The 16,336-nt window shown below is 35.1% G+C and overlaps 1 protein-coding gene across 1 annotated transcript in view; it reads right to left on the bottom strand.

Annotated features, from left to right (window-relative positions):
• Window positions 1–16,336, bottom strand: part of Dhc64C (dynein heavy chain, cytoplasmic) — a 1,087,706-nt gene that overhangs the window by 865,626 nt on the left and 205,744 nt on the right. Inside the window, exons 17-19 of the mRNA XM_090398628.1 lie at window positions 14,054–14,233; window positions 11,510–11,806; window positions 4,010–4,245 (exon numbers count right to left, since the gene is read on the bottom strand). Coding sequence (XP_090254754.1) covers window positions 4,010–4,245; window positions 11,510–11,806; window positions 14,054–14,233 — 713 coding nt within the window. The remainder of the gene's footprint in view (window positions 1–4,009; window positions 4,246–11,509; window positions 11,807–14,053; window positions 14,234–16,336) is intronic.

The raw sequence follows: 16,336 nt of genomic DNA, 5'->3' as shown, positions 1-16,336 counted from the left end.
GAATGACACACAAATTACAGACTAGAAGAAACTAACTGCTATCCTAAGAAAATGGTATGGTTATTGAAATCCAGTTATGTGAGTGATATATCAGTGGATCTAACATTATTAAAGTAAAAATATGATATATTACTTCTGCAATGCTGCTTTTTAAAATTTTTTTTTAATGTTTCAAGTCATTAAATAAAAATGTAATTTGCTTTTATATATTGAAATAGAAGTATAAGCATAACTTACTACTTAAGAGTATACTAAATAAATGCAAGTAAATAAATATTTAAGGATATGAGCTGTCCAGTCAAAACATTATCACAACCCACTATTATTTCACAAAAATAGAAATATTTTTGTGAAATATATTACACAAAAAATATATTTCACCATTCCAGGTTACGTATTCTTATGGTGAAAGCCAGTAATACACAATAACTGGAAGTGTGCAATATACTGTTCAAAGTTGCTGAGTCCTTTAGTTATGGAAGGAAACTTTTTTAAAACAGCAGTCACACCAATGGTGGGCATATGCCACATTGATAATCACAGCAAATGTGGGCTTGCTCTACTTCATACAAGCCCATACATTAAAGTGTGGAATGAATGATCATGGAATTTAATTAGGGGAGAAATGACAGTATTTCCCAGATTACAATCCAATGCATCCACCTTCATATGGGCCTCTGAAGTATACACCCATTATGATACTCGTGGTTATGCTTAACCCTTTAACTGCTACGGTCAAGTTAACTCGAGCGTGGGAAAAATGGCGACCTTGCTACGATCAAGTTAACTCGATTTGAACTTTCAATATGTAATACTCATTTAATTTAGTTTGTGAAAGTATTTGAATTGAGCGGGCTTGTAGTGCCTTAGAATTAGAAGGAACTAATTTTCAACCTTTTGTCTGCTTTGTGGCGTTATCTTCGTAAAAAATTGTGAGACCATGCACAATGTTATCAGAGCAGTCCTTGACAATAGGAGCCAGGCGATCACATGATGCGCCGATTCCAGGGTCAGTAAAAATGGCTTCGACAAGTAGACAGCAGCGTTCTCTTACTGAGGTGGAATTAGTAGAAGTATTAGAAACTTTACCTTCTGATTTATCAGATTTCAGTGGCAATGGTGATATTCATTTTTTAGAAAATAGTGAAAATAGTGATAGTGAAAGTTCAGATAACGAACCACCAGCACAAGTGCATCTGCAAAAAAGAAATCGTACTGACGCTTCATTGTTTCAATGGCGCAATACAAATTTTCGTCCAACAGTTCATCAATTCAATAATGACAATTCAGGTATTTCAGCAATTATAGATGATGGTTCAAATGTTTTTGAATTTTTCAAACTATTTTTCCCCCTTCATATAATGCAACATATTGCTGACGAAACTAATAAATATTATGTATTTTTGACTCAGAAACTACCACTAGCACCCCAATCTCATTTGCAAAAATGGAAAAATACTACCACAGAGGAATTATATATATTTTTTGGAATCATAATGCTTATGGCTAGGGTAAAAAAAAACTAACAATAGCAGAATATTGGTCCAAGGATCCCCTCATAGCTACTCCACAGTTCACAGACTACATGTCCAGGGACAGATTCCTTTTACGTTTTTTACATTTCAATGACAATGAAACTCAGGTTCCGGGACAAAGACTACACAAACTACAACCAATTATCGATCATCTGAGAAAAACCTACAGTGAAGTATTTACCCCTTTTCAAAATATATGTATTGACGAGAGCTTAGTACTGTTCAAGGGCTGCCTCCAGTTCAAACAATGCATTCCTTCAAAAAGACAGATTTGGGATCAAAGTTTTTGTGTTGTGTTGTGCGAATGTGAGATTGGATATGTGTTAGATTTTGTAGTGTACACAGGGGGCAACTACAGACATTATTCCAGAAGGTGAATTTGGGATTTCTGGGGCCATGGTGCAAATGGGTATTTCTTGCCACTAGGGTATTTCTGCAAATACCCTAGTGGCAAGGTATTTGCAGAAAGGGCACACATTGTGGTTAGACAATTGGTATTCTGGCCCTCTTCTGTACGACTGGCTACATAAAAATGGTACCAATGCATGTGGGACTATTAGGAAAAACAGGATAGGGTTGCTGACACTGAAAAAAAAATCAGACAAAGGACAGGTAAAATCCAGACACACAGATATGATGGTGGTAAAATGGATTGATAAACGAGAAATTTGTATGTTGACCACACTCCACACAGACTCTAAGAAACAATCAGAGAAAGTTGACAGGAAAACAAACACACCAATAATGAAACCTGAATGTGTCATGGATTATAATAGGAATATGAGGGCTGTGGACAGGACAGACATGATAGTCAGTTCTCTTGAATGTGTGCAAAAGGCTTTCAAATGGTATAGAAAATTCTTTTTCCATCTCTTGGATCTCACTGTTCTCAATTCACATATTTTGTATAATGTACAAACTGGTGAAAATATGACACATGCTAATTTTCAATCAACTCTCATCAGAGAAATTTTTCTTTGCCCCAAAGTTTCACATGCCAAGACCGACCACTACATCTGGACGACCATCACAGGGTGATGAACCCCTCAGACTCCTAATACTGCCACCCACACACAAGAAAGCAAATCCCACTAGGCATTGTCATGTGTGTTCAAATACCACATTGGGGCAAAGAAAAAGAAAAGAGAGCTGGTATATGTGTGCCAAATGTGGCATAGCCTTATGTGTACACTCCTGCTTTCAAAATTACCACACACTACTAAATTATTGAAGGGAATATGAATTTTGGGGAGGTATTTCTCACTTGAAGTTGTATGTGACATTATTTGACATGGAATAAACAAATAAATTTCAAGATAAATTTTGGACATCCCTAACTTGAAAATAAAATTCCTATATAACAGTTTTGTTCAGTGACTTCAATTTATACAAGAAAACAATGCAAAAATGTGTAATACATTATAGTAACTATTCATATTATTATAAAATATTTTATAATTGTGAAAATAACTCAGCAAGGAGGGTCATACTGGTTATTTAGTATCTCAGCAGTTAAAAGGTTAATCACTTAAAACATCACTGGATACAGAAAAAAATAAAAGTTGCTTTTTCAGATAATTCCTGTTTCTAACTATGATATGCAAAAAGTTAGGCAAAACCCTGTGAGAGGAATAAATAATGTCATGGTCTAGCAGAATCAAGAAAGAGGACATAAGCTGTATGGTATGATATGGAAGCTGTTTTCCTAGAATTTCTTGGAGCCCTGATACCCAGAAACCAAAGCACAGCCTATCCACTCTGCCTTATTAAGTATATCCTTTCATAATAGCTGCTCTCCCAGATGAAAATAATGGGTTCCAGAAAGATAACACGAAATGTCAAATTGCTGGTATCATTCAAGTGGCTTGCCAAATACAACAGTGATTTCCAAGTGTACCCATGGCTGCTAAATTCAGATTTGAATTCTCCACTTCAAATATTTGCATATCTATGGGAAGTGCTTTTTATGATGTGGTACAGTATATTGCCTACAATATTCAAAGGTTTTTGAGTTCATGCTACAACTGCATAACAGCAGTTCTGGCAGTGGAGGCAGATAAAATATTATATCAGTGGTTATATTTTGACTGCAGTGTGTAATTTAGTACATTCTGTAGTATAAGGATATAATAAAGAATTTACTAAATAATTTACTAAACAGAATCCTCCTGTAAATACTAATGATACATCTTGCAGTGAGTTTTCATATTCCCAAAACTGAAAGGATCTTATTTTGAATATCTCGCTGAAGATATTTAAAACAGCATATAACAACAGCAAAAAAGTCTATCAAAAAAATTTTAAATTCCAGAAATGTATTTGAAGTGGTATAGAGGATTGTGTTTAGTAAGGAGTGTTAAGTTAGACAGCACTGAAACATTATAAAAATAATTCTTAATAAGGAAACACTTCTTAAATGATCTTACACTTCATTTTTCATAATAATTCTCATAAAATCCTTTGCACACACTTACTTAATTTCTACCAATGTATTCATCCAACGACTAACGTCATCCCCAAGCTTGGAATACAACATATCAGGCTGAAGATCCCATAGAGTTTGATAGCGTAACCATTCAGCTACATAGTCTTGCATTTGCTTGATTTTGCTCTCAATTGCAGAATATGAAGCTTCCAACACAGCAGCTCCATCTGGCATTTTTGTAAGAAGGTTACGATAAGCCTGTGATGTAGGTCGATCAAGGCCAACCTTTTCAAACAAATAAGAGTTTTTCAATTATTAACAGAGTAATAATCCATATTCATTATATCTTAAACTACAAATTTAAATAGTCTCCTAACAGAAGATTGTTATCGCTGAAACCTGAATATATAATGAAAAACAGTTTCTCATTTGTGAGCACATTACTTTGTAATATTCAATTTTCTGACAATTCACCATCACATCTGAAAACCCTACTGAAGTGAATGGGAGTAATGATAAATGAACTGAACAATGCAAACAAACTGGTAGTACTAAATGAATAGAGTAAAAACAAAAAATCTTGACAGTCTACTCAATAATTCCCATCCTGCTAGACAACATCAACATTAAATGAATGAGAGATTACAGTGTCTAACATACAAAAGAATTCTCTTAATAAAAAAGGCTTGGCATGTAGAGTAGTTACTTTTAAAAATGGATAAGTGAAACAAGAAGTGACGAACAGTGGTAGAAAATATTCAGGGAGTGTAATCGGGAGTGGTAAATACTTGAAGTGAAAAAAAAAAAAAATTTTTTTTTTAAAAATCACAAACATGTGGAAAGGCATCTGGATTAGATGATAATCAACCAGAAAGGCTCAAATATGGAAGTGCAAAAGCTTTACATTGACTGCATTGCATAATTCAGAAGAATTTGAATTTCAGATGACAGGAACAGAGCTCTCATAGTGGCCATCTATTTAAAAGAAAGAAAGAAAAGGAGAGGGGAAATACAACTGAATTGCCCTGTTAAGTGTTTTTCTATTTATAGAAATCTGAGAAAAATCCTCAGAGCCTTTAAAAATTGCAGAAAGAAAATTAAGATGAACAGAAATTAATTTATGAAAATTAAGAGAAATTATTAATTTTTTTTCTTTAAGACGAATGTTGGGAAATCATGGGACTAACTAAAGGATAAGTATTCAATTTCTGAAGATTTGTGAAATGCATATACCAAGGATCAAAAGAAAATACTCAAAATCATACAATTATATGGTAGATACAGGACATTATATCAGGCAATACCTAGACTATATTTAAGATGTAAGTCAGCAGTTTGAGATGAAGGCGGTACAGGAAGATATGATGTAACGTGCACACTATCCACATTATTCATCTTGTGTGAATTTTAAAACCACAAGTAAGATAAAATAAGTTCATGGATGTTATACTCTGAAATAAAATCGGTACAAGTGCAGGATTCATGAACTAAACTGAATAATTGCTAACAAATAAATTATGAAAATAAGCAATAAAAATAGGCAGAAACATTGAGAACATCAGGGCATCTTGAATGGGAAACTTATAGACCAAGTAAAACATTTGTGCTATTTAAGCACAATTTTGAGTAAAGATTTCAAATTAAATATGGAAATAAATAGAATAAACAAGGCTGGTATGGTAGGGAGTTAAATGAATAAATTTATGTAGAATAATAGAGAAATTCAAAACAATAAACTAGTTAAATACAAAATGGTTCAAAACAATGACTGACTTATTGATCTGAGAGCTATGTTAGGAATAAGAACTTAAAGACCGAAGACCACAGATGAGTCTTGAAACAAAATTAGAGTAAATAAACACGGTGAAAGTACACAGTGAAAATAGTGAGCACCCTGGGCAATTCTGACCACAACCTAGTGCTCATCTAATCCCCCATGCAACAACGTTTACACAGACACTCCCATACAAGAGTAGTTTGGCACTATAACAGTGCCAAGTGGGACAGCCTCCGCAACTTCTATGCCGCATTCCCATGGTTGTATTATTGCTTCCGGCCTTCCAACCCAAACATATGCACTGAGCTTATTACCAAAGTAATCCTCACTGGCATGAATACATACATTCCACACAGCACTCTGAACTGCCATTCCTTAACGAAACCCTGGTTCTCCAAAAGATGTGCCAAGGCTGTAGAGATGAAACACCAGACATACCACAACTGTCTGAAATCAAGAACCGATCCTCCTTCAAAGCTTACACCGAAGCCCCATAATAGATTCAAAAAAAAAAACAATCAACGCTTCCAAAACAGAGTTCAAAAGAGCAAAAAGCAGGAAACTAGCAGCTGAGCCTTTTGATCTCTTGCCAAAGCGATTGGCCGTAATTTCTGTCCAATACTATTCCCACCCCTATCACACCTGGATGGCTCTACTGCATCATCACTCACAGAAAAAGCCAACCTTCTGGCCTCATACTTTGCTTCAAATGCATGCATAACTGATGACAGTAAATGTCCCCAAACCATTCCAGACACCCAGCATACAATGCCCCCTATATCCTTTTGCCAGGATGAGATCAGAAAAATACTGTCCAAATTAACACAAAAAAGTCTCCTGGCCCTGATGGCATTCCCCCAATTGTTCTGAAAGTTTGTGCTCCAGAACTGACCCCTATCCTATGTCACCTATATATACTCTCCTACTTCACTGGAATCTATTCCACAAACTGGAAATTGGCCTATATTTAGCCCATTCCCAAGAAGGGTGACAAGTCACCGCCATCCAATTACCGCCCTATCTCGCTTACCTCAGTCTTGTCAAAGGTAATAGAAAAAATCATCAATTCCCAATTCCTTCACTATCTTGAAGATACTCACCAAATAAATGAATGCCAGTATGGATTCCGCCACTGCCGATCAACAGGAGATCTACTCACACACGTCACCCATCTCTGGACAAATGCAATGGAGAGGTTTGGCGAATCTCAAGTGGATGAACTAGATATCTCCAAAGCCGTTGACTGGGTCTGGCACAAAGGCCTACTAGGCAAACTACTATTATTCGGCCTGACCCAGTACTTCTGTAGGTGGATTGCCAGTTTTCTGCCTGGACGCACCCTGTGTGCGATGGTGGACGGCTCCCTATCCTCTCACCATCCAATTAATGCTGGGGTCCCACAAGGTTCTGTTCTCTTACCAACCCTCTTCCTGCTATATATCAATGCCTCCAACTGCAATTGACCTCCAACCCAATACACAGTTTTGCAGATGACAGCACACTACACTCCTCGCTTGCATTTGATAAGCATTACCTTACACAATTCACCTCAACCTACAGAACATCAACTACCACCACCCTCAACTCCGATCTCGAAGCCATCCTACAATGGGGTTCACATAATCTCATAAATTTCAATGCCAATAAAACCCAGTTCTGTACTATTTCCCATAAAAAAGAACCATTTTTTCCCAGTATCCTTTTTGATGGTACCCAAATTTCCAGACAGTTGGAGATCTCACTCCTTGGAATCACCCTCACATCAAACCTCTCCTGGCACAAACATATCTAAAACATTGCATCCTCAGCCTCAAAAAAACTAGGATTTCTCTTTCGCTCAAGAAGTTACTTCACCCCCGAACAGCTATTAACATTATACAAGTCACAAATCCGTCCAACTATTGAATACTGCTCCCACATACGGGGTGGGCCCCCAAAAGTTCTCTCGAAATGCTCGACTCAATACAGAGGAGAGCAATTAGACATCAACGATCCATCTCTTAGCAACTCTCTCCCCCCACTTTCACACAGACGTATGGTCTCTGCAGTATGTATATTCTACAAATATTTCCATGGGAAATGCTCATCCGAAATAACATCAATAATTCCTCTGCTCAGTACTAAACTCATTGGAACACGTGCAGCTGCTGCACAACATCCCTTCACAGTACACCTAGAAACAAACAGAACAAATTTCTTTTCCTATTCCTTCATCCCTGCAACTGCTGCACTGCGGAACAGTCTCCCACCTGCTGTGTTTCCCAGGGAATACAATTTAAACTCATTCAAATCAAATGTAAACAAATTCCTCCTTTTACTACCCATACACAGTACTAATGTACTATAGGTTGACCAACCAACCTCCAGTGTATGGGCCCAACATAAAAAAAAAAATTTTTAAAAAACCAGATGGCAGTGACAGAGTCATTAGCATTCAGTAACATGCGAGAAGAGCTTATCTTACAATACAAAAGATAAGTTATTAAGCACTATTCTCATTAAACAGAATAGGAAAGAAAAGGTTTGCTTAACAACTAAGACCAGGTGAAGATCCAGATGAAGACTAACATTGAAAGTGCGAAATATGACAATAACAGAGTCCTGACAGGTTTGATCAATTTGAAAGAAACTGTCCAATAAAGCAAGTAATACATAAGAGATTACATCATACTATCATATTATCCTGTACCGCTCCCTCCCTCTAAGTACATATCAGTGTTGACAAGATGTCTTGCAAGTGAGACCTTAGATCAGGGGTGGCCAACCTATGGCGCATGCGCCAAAAGTGGCACATTGCTTGATTAGAAGTGGCGCGCTGAACCCCAGAGAAAAATTTTAAAAAAATCTGTATACGATTTATATAAACACACGGTTAACCTACCACTGAATTCTAGAGTGCGCACTTATTATACTTGTTTGATCTTGAAGCAACAGGCACCGGCAAATGCTGACAAGCATCACCAGTTATTCAATCAGTTTACAGCTGACTCTCGTGTCATAACGTTTGATGAACTTCTGATTCGATGTGAGTGAACAATTCTGTGTTTTCGAACTTTATGTTTTTATTAACAGTTCTTTACGTTTAAGATAGGATTTCTGTTTTCATGAAGGCTTAATATAGTTCTGTAAATTTAAAAATAAATGTTTTCATTTTGAACGCATATGTCAAGTTCTTGCCCTCTCCCCTAATTTGCTGATTACTAAAACCTGCAATTATTCGATGTATTTGTATGTTTTTTTTTTATACAATATCTTTCCTTTTTATTTAGGTATGGTAGGTTTATTCCTAAAATTTAACTGATCATCAGCAAAGCTTTCGTAATGAGAATGTTTGGGTTGTGTGTGTGTGTGATGGCCAGCTGATCGACTGTTTTATGGCAGGAAGCGATCTCGTATTTCATTGGACATAATATATTACAAGAGAGAGAGACAAAAACTCTCTATGAAAAAAAATATATGTTTTTAAACTTATAGAACTGTATTAGGCCTTCATGAAAACAGGAATCTTATCTAAAATTTGTAGAACTGTTTTTGAATGTTCATAATGTTTAAAACGATAAAATAATTTAAATAAATTATTTAATAATAAGCTTTACTTTTTGAAATATTTTTTTTTACTGTCAGTTACCCATTACTTTGCAAAAGAAATTGAGCAGAAGAAAAACAGAAGGTGAGAGCAAGCACCAGTTTAATGAACTGTGGGAAAATGTGAGAAATTTATTGCGGGTCCTTCAGGAAAACCGTTGTTCATTGTTTGTGAAAGCACTCTCTCAGATAATAGAAGACATGATCTTAACAGACACTATAGAAAACATCAAGCTGAATTAGAAGAAAAACTGAAGTTAGTTCCTGGGTCTGAGTTGCAGAAATAATATGTAGTTAAGAAAAAGGAAGAAATAAAAAAGAGACAAAATATATTTGTGAAATGAAGTTGTGAAAGTGTGGCAATGCTGGAGGTGTCTTATGAAATTGCCTTTGTGTTGGCTAAAAAACACAAGCCTTTCTCTGATGAAGAGGAAGTTGTTAAGCCTGTCTCGAAAAATTTGCAAAATATCTTGGTGATAAGAATGTTGAAAGAAAAGTAAACCAAATTGCTGTCTAAACAAACAATTACAAGATGCATCGAAGAACTTTCCCATGATGTTACTGAGCAATTGAAAGACCATGTTCATGCTTGTTCTTTCTTTTCTTTAGCCTTGGACGAAACTGCTGACATATGTGATGTAGCCCAATTAAGCATTTTTATAAGAGGAATTGATGGTAATTTTAACACCTTTGAAGAACTTATCGGTCTTGAGTCACTTCATGGAAAAACCAGAGAGTCAGACATATTTGACAAAGTAAAGTCATGTCTAGAAAATCAATAACTAGATTCTAGTAAGCTCATCAGTGTTTGCACTGATGGAGCACCGTCAATGGTAGATAGAGTTTCTGGGACTGTAACTTTACTTGAAAGGTTTTTAGGTCGTTCTCTACTAAAGTATCACTGTATTATACATGAAGACTCTCTGTGTGGAAAAAACTCTAAATTTGAAGCATGTTATGATACCAGTTGTAAAGTGTGTGTGAATAAAATTAGAGCAAGAGGGTTAAACAGAAGAGAATTCAGAGAATATTGTGAACTGCTAGATATGGAATATAGCGATCTCATCCTTCATTGTGAGGTGCGCTGGCTTTCTGAAGGACAAGTTCTCAGTAAATTTTGGAAGCTGAAAGAAAGTCTTTGTAATTTTCTGGAAGAGAAGGATGTGCTGCATGAGGAAAAAGCCCTGTTGTGTGATGAGAAATGGCTATTTGATTTTGCATTTTAGTTTATGTTACCAGCTGCCTCAATGATCTAAATTTGAAACTGCAGGGCAACAACAAATTGTTTCCTAGCTTAGTAAATGACACCAGTGCATTCAAATTGAAATTAAAACTGTCCATCTCCCAGTTAGAAAATAGAGATTTAAGTCAGTTTCCACATTTAAAAGAACATAATGAATCTGTTGAAGATAATGGCAACTTTATAGAATATACTGAGAAACTCAGATTATTGCAAGAGTCCTTTAACAGTCATTTTAGCAATTTTGCCGAAGAAGAAGACTGCACACTTGCATTTATAAATCCCTTTTCTCTTACTAAACAAAAAATCTTGACGATACCTAGTAACATACAAATGGAACTTACTGATCTCGAAACCAATTCTTTATTGAAAATGAAATTTAATTAACTTCCTTCACTCCCAGATGCTTCTGATATAATTAAGTTCTGGCTATCGTTGCCCTGTGAACATTTTCCAGAACTGAGAAAATTTCTCAGAGTTATATCTGTCGTTTTGGAACTACACACAGATGCGAACAAGCATTTTCATCAATGAACAAACTATGATCGCAACTGACTGATTCAAATTTGAAAAACTGTTTGATGCTTTCTGTAACTGATTTAACTCCAAACATTACAAGCTTAACAAAATCAAAGCAATTTCAAAAGTCTCAATAAAATAATTAATGTTTATCTGGTCTTTATATGAAATCCTTTTATTTAAAACTGCTAAAAGTGTCTATATTACCATATAAATCATTTTATGCATAACTGTTAAATATATCCAATATTACCATATTTTAAAAGGGCTGAAAAGTGGTATAAGTTTGTATGGCGCATCTTAACTAAAAAATGAAAAAATTGACACATGAACATTAAAAGGTTGGCCACCCCTGCCTTAGATCTTTCTTATATAAAATGAAATACTAATGTTTGTAAGAATGAAATTTAGCAAGAGATGAAGCTTACCTGATAACGAGAACTCTGAATCCTTATTTGGAGAAGAACAATATTTTCCCATGCGAATAACTGCTGCATGATATTGAATCTTGCTTCTTCAACACTAGGACTAACATACATGACTTGGTTTGTGATACGGACTTCATGTATTAGGATTTGTATCTGAGGGTCACCACCTGATTTGTGGGCAGATGCTGAAGTATCTGTATCCATAGGAATATCAATTTCCTCATCTTTTTTGCCTTCTAAAGCCTGAGTCCATGCTTTAACACCAGCCTGAAGTCGAGCTGCCAGTTTTCTCTCTACCTACATAAAAAATAAACAATATTCCATTCAATATATGTAAAATTTAGCATATACCCATACAAAAAATGCCATTATAGTAAAAGAAGTTTAATTCTTGCTTCTTCACATTAGTAAGTAACCTGAAGAAGTGAGCTAACTCCAGCCTGATAGCTTTAAGAATTCCACCACAGAATTCTTCCATGAGATGTAGAACACTTGATTTCAATCTACTTCTTAAATCTTAAATCATTCCCTTCCAAAATTTTAGCCAAATCCAACAAACCTATCCACCTTCTAGGATTGATGGATTTAGTTTTCATCATCATCAAATTCATGCCATGTACCCTCAAGGGGGGTACAGGATATGATAGTACTACATGAAAAATTTACATCATTACTAACTTCCGATCTACAGTTTTCCTCCAAATCAGTCTGTTACTTGTCAAGATTCCAACATTATCAGATCATATTTACATCATTTTTACCTTATCAATCCACCAATATCTTGGTCGTCCTCTGGGTCATTTTCTAGCCAACCTGGCAGAGAACACTTGTTTTGCTAATCTTTCCTCACCCATTCTGATTAAATGACCATACCGCCTGAGATTAGCTCTGCTAATGCATTCTTGGATGCTAACAATGTCAAGTTCTTTTCTGACATCTTCGTTTTTAATATGATAATGCCATTAATGCCATCTTTTAGTGCCCCTAACTTTCTCAGGACTCTTATATCTGCAGTCTCTAGTCTTTGGTCAAGTGTTTTACTTCTGATCCAGCTCTCAGATCCATAAGTTAAAACTGGTTTGAACACTGTCTTGTATACAGTTAATTTAGTTTTCCGACGAATTTCTCTCATATTCCATATGAATTTATTCAATTGACTTCCTACCATACCAGCTTTGCTGATTCTGTTGTCCATTTCCATATTTAATTTACCATCTTCACTACAAATCGTACCTAAGTAGCTGAAATGTTTTACTTGTTCCACAGGTACTCCATTTACAAATTAGATGATAATTTTAATGCTTCTGTCTATTTTCATTAGCTTTGTTTTGTTATTGCTGACCTTCATACCATACCTATTACAATAGTTATTCAATTTAGTCAGCGAATCTTGCAGACTTGTAGTGGATTTATGTAGAAGTATAACATCATCTGAAGAATACAATTCGGTTGGCTAAATTCCAAATTGTCAGCGCATCCTCATTTGTAAGATGCCTTACAGGGTGCACCACGAGAAGGTGATGATTGGACATTAGGTCAGAAGCCCTGGTCGGTTTTCCGCATTCCTTTAAAGGCAATGTGGAGGTCTCCTCTCAGTTATACAGCTTTGACCCTTAAGCACCCCTATCCATAAGAATATCAATTTCCTCATCTTTTCTGCCTTCTAAAGCCTGAGTCCATGCTTTAACACCAGCCTGAAGTCGAGCTGCCTTTTCTCTCTACCTACCCAAAAAATAAACAATATTCCATTATATGTAAAATTTAGCATATACTCCATACAAAAATGTAATGCTTGCTTGCTTCTTCACATTAGAAAGTAATCTGAAGAAGTGAGCTAACTCCAGTCTGATAGCTTTAAGAACTCCACCACAGAATTCTTCCCACGAGATGTAGAACACTTGATTTCAATCCACCTCTTAAATCCTAAATCATTCCTTTCCAAAATTTTAGTCAAATCCAAGAATCCTACCCACCTTCTAAGATTATTGGATTTAGTTTTCAGTATCTTGTAAAGAGGTGAATGATGTGGAATGGAAAACAAGGTAAAAATTCTAATTTCATTACATTATTTTAAGAATAGATGTGGATTTTTCAGTATTCACATAAAATGTGATATTCCAATTCCATCTTTCCAACAGTGCACATACAGTGATCAACAGACTGGGAAAATGGAGGGGGGGGATATCTAAGTATACCTTGCTAGAAAATTCACTCTAAGAGATTATTTTAAGTCAATATATCAGTTGTCTTTTTGAGTGGGAAAATATTACGAACTGAATGATTTTCCAAGGCAAATGAAAAAGGGTAATTTTTAATTGTGATGACTTCTTCAGAACAGCTTCTAAACACAATCTTCTAAAGACTGTTTACAAATATCTAGCTTTTCTGTTTGACATCTAGGACTGGCCTTATCTACATGCATATTCCTAACGCAGAAATGATTATGTACAGATAAAGTGAAACTTAATGTCATGATTTTTAAATCATGACAAATATGCCAATTTTTTTTCTAAAAAAAAAAAAATTAATGGAAAAGTATAATACCTCTTCATCTAGCTTGCTGACCCATAAGTGTAAATTTGAATACTGATGAAGACTAAGATCATCCACTGCCTTCTGAATTTTATTAAGAATATCAGCAAAGATAGTTGAGCTATAAGCAGATGTTTCCAGAGATCTCACATCAATATCTATTTGCTCTTCTATTGTCAGCAAGTCATCCACCTATTATAAAAAAGTTACTGTCAGTTAATCCAGAGAAAATTAAAAAACTATTACTGAAGAGATGTAACAGCACTGTGTAAGTCTAATCTAATATATCTGGAAATGGCATGTATGTAGGCAAATGTAATCTAATGAAATGTAACCTATTAGCGAAATACGATTTTGCTGCAAATTTCGAGTCACATTCATTAATATAAACAAAACCATTAAATTCAATTTTATCTACAAAAATATTGAAGTTGAAACAATGTATAAGAAAAAGTAGTTTAGCAAAACATGTTTATGAAAAGCCAAAAAGGGATGATAAAATCATAACTGCTATATGTACTTCAGGTTAGTAGCAAAACTATAAGGGGGACCGGAAAGTAATCAATTATTTTTAATAGTTCATTTTTAGCCGATTGTTTTTTTTTTAAATAACACATGAATTATTAAATTTGATTTTTATTCAAATATTAGAATCTTTTTTATTTAAAAAATCTTTTTTTTTTTTTAATTTCAGATTATTTTTTTAATATGGCGGACTTTAAAGTTGAAGAGCAGCATTTACGTCATTGTATGCTATTTCTGTTTCACCAAGGAAAGGATGCTACCAAGGCTACCAAAATCATTTGCTCACCTTATGGAGACGTATTGAAGGTTAACAAATGTCAGCGATGTTTTAGGAGATTTGCAGAAAAAAATTTTGATCTCTCTGATCATCCTCAATCTGGAAGACCTCTTATTCTAGATGACGATGCTCTTAAGACTCTCGGTGAATCAGATCCAAAACAAACCATACAAGAATTAGCAGAGAAACTTAATTCATCATGGCCAACTGTCCAAGAGCACTTACATAAGAGTGGTAACGTTCTTAAACAGGGTGTATGGGTACCGCATGACCTGTCAGGCAACAATAAAGCACAGAGACGGACGATTTGCAATTCATTGTTGACCAGACAACAAAATGACCCATTTTTGGAATGAGTCATAACTGGTGACAAAAATGGGTGCTGTATAAGAATATTAAACGCAAAAAACAGTGGCTTTCTCCAAATCAAACTCCAATTCCAACACCTAAAGATGGACTTCATCCACAAAAGGTTCTGGTGCGAGTTTGGTGGGATATTCATGGAATTATTCATTATGAACTCATGGAACAAGGTAAGACTATCACAGCAGTCATCTACTGTGAACAATTAGAGCGACTACATCAAGCATTGTTAATCAAACGTCCTGCGTTTATCAATCGAAAATGGATAATTTTGTAGCAAGATAATTCAAAACCACATCCTGCAAGAATGACTCAAGAAAAAATTAGGCAGTTAGGATGGGAACTTCTACCACATCCTCCATATTTGCCAGATATTGCCCCTAGTGGCTATCACTTATTCAGGTCCTTAGAACACAAGCATACGAAATAAAACCTTCCGTTCGCAAGATGATGTACAAAGGAGTTTGATATCATTTTTTGCCTCCAAAGGAAAAACTTTTTTCAAAAAAGGAATTCTAAACTTAGTAGATCATTGGAATAAGGTTATAATCAACGATGGCGATTATATAATTGAATGTTAATTTTTTCTTTAATAAAATTTATATTAAAAACGTAGTTCAAAAAATTGATTATTTTCTGGTCGTCCCCCTTATACTTGCAATGCATTTCAACCACATAACTATACAGGTCTAAGTTCAAGCAAGATTACTGAAGTCATTATTTAATAAATAAACACTGAAGTCATAATTTGCTATCATACACTACTCCTTAACATTACTAATTTAAGGTATCTTATGTACATTCCACAGTGCCAGTGCAGGTTACCTATTTGCATCTACAAATGTATGGATGAGATGAAGTACTATTCACACAACTAAATATTAGAATTTGAAAGCTGCTTCAAAATAAGCAGCTTTCAAATTCTAAAATATTTCTTCATGAGAACTTAAAACCATCCATTTTATTAATATTACCAGAGACCTCCAAGCACTAAGATGGAGGCCACATGTCATCCACACTAGTTATTACAGTGTTTTTTTTTTTTTAATTCATTCAAAAATACCTACACTCACCACTTCTAAAGGAAATATATTCCAGTCATACACCACTCAGAAAAATCTAGGTCTCTC

Source organism: Typopeltis vanoorti, chromosome 10, assembly GCF_054136105.1.
Source record: "Typopeltis vanoorti isolate ZY-2024b chromosome 10, IOZ_Tvanoo_1.0, whole genome shotgun sequence".
In the NCBI taxonomy this organism is placed as follows: Eukaryota; Metazoa; Arthropoda; class Arachnida; order Uropygi; family Thelyphonidae; genus Typopeltis; species Typopeltis vanoorti.
The sequence above is the reverse complement of the archived record's forward strand: the minus strand, read 5'-3'. Positions and strand labels throughout refer to the sequence as shown.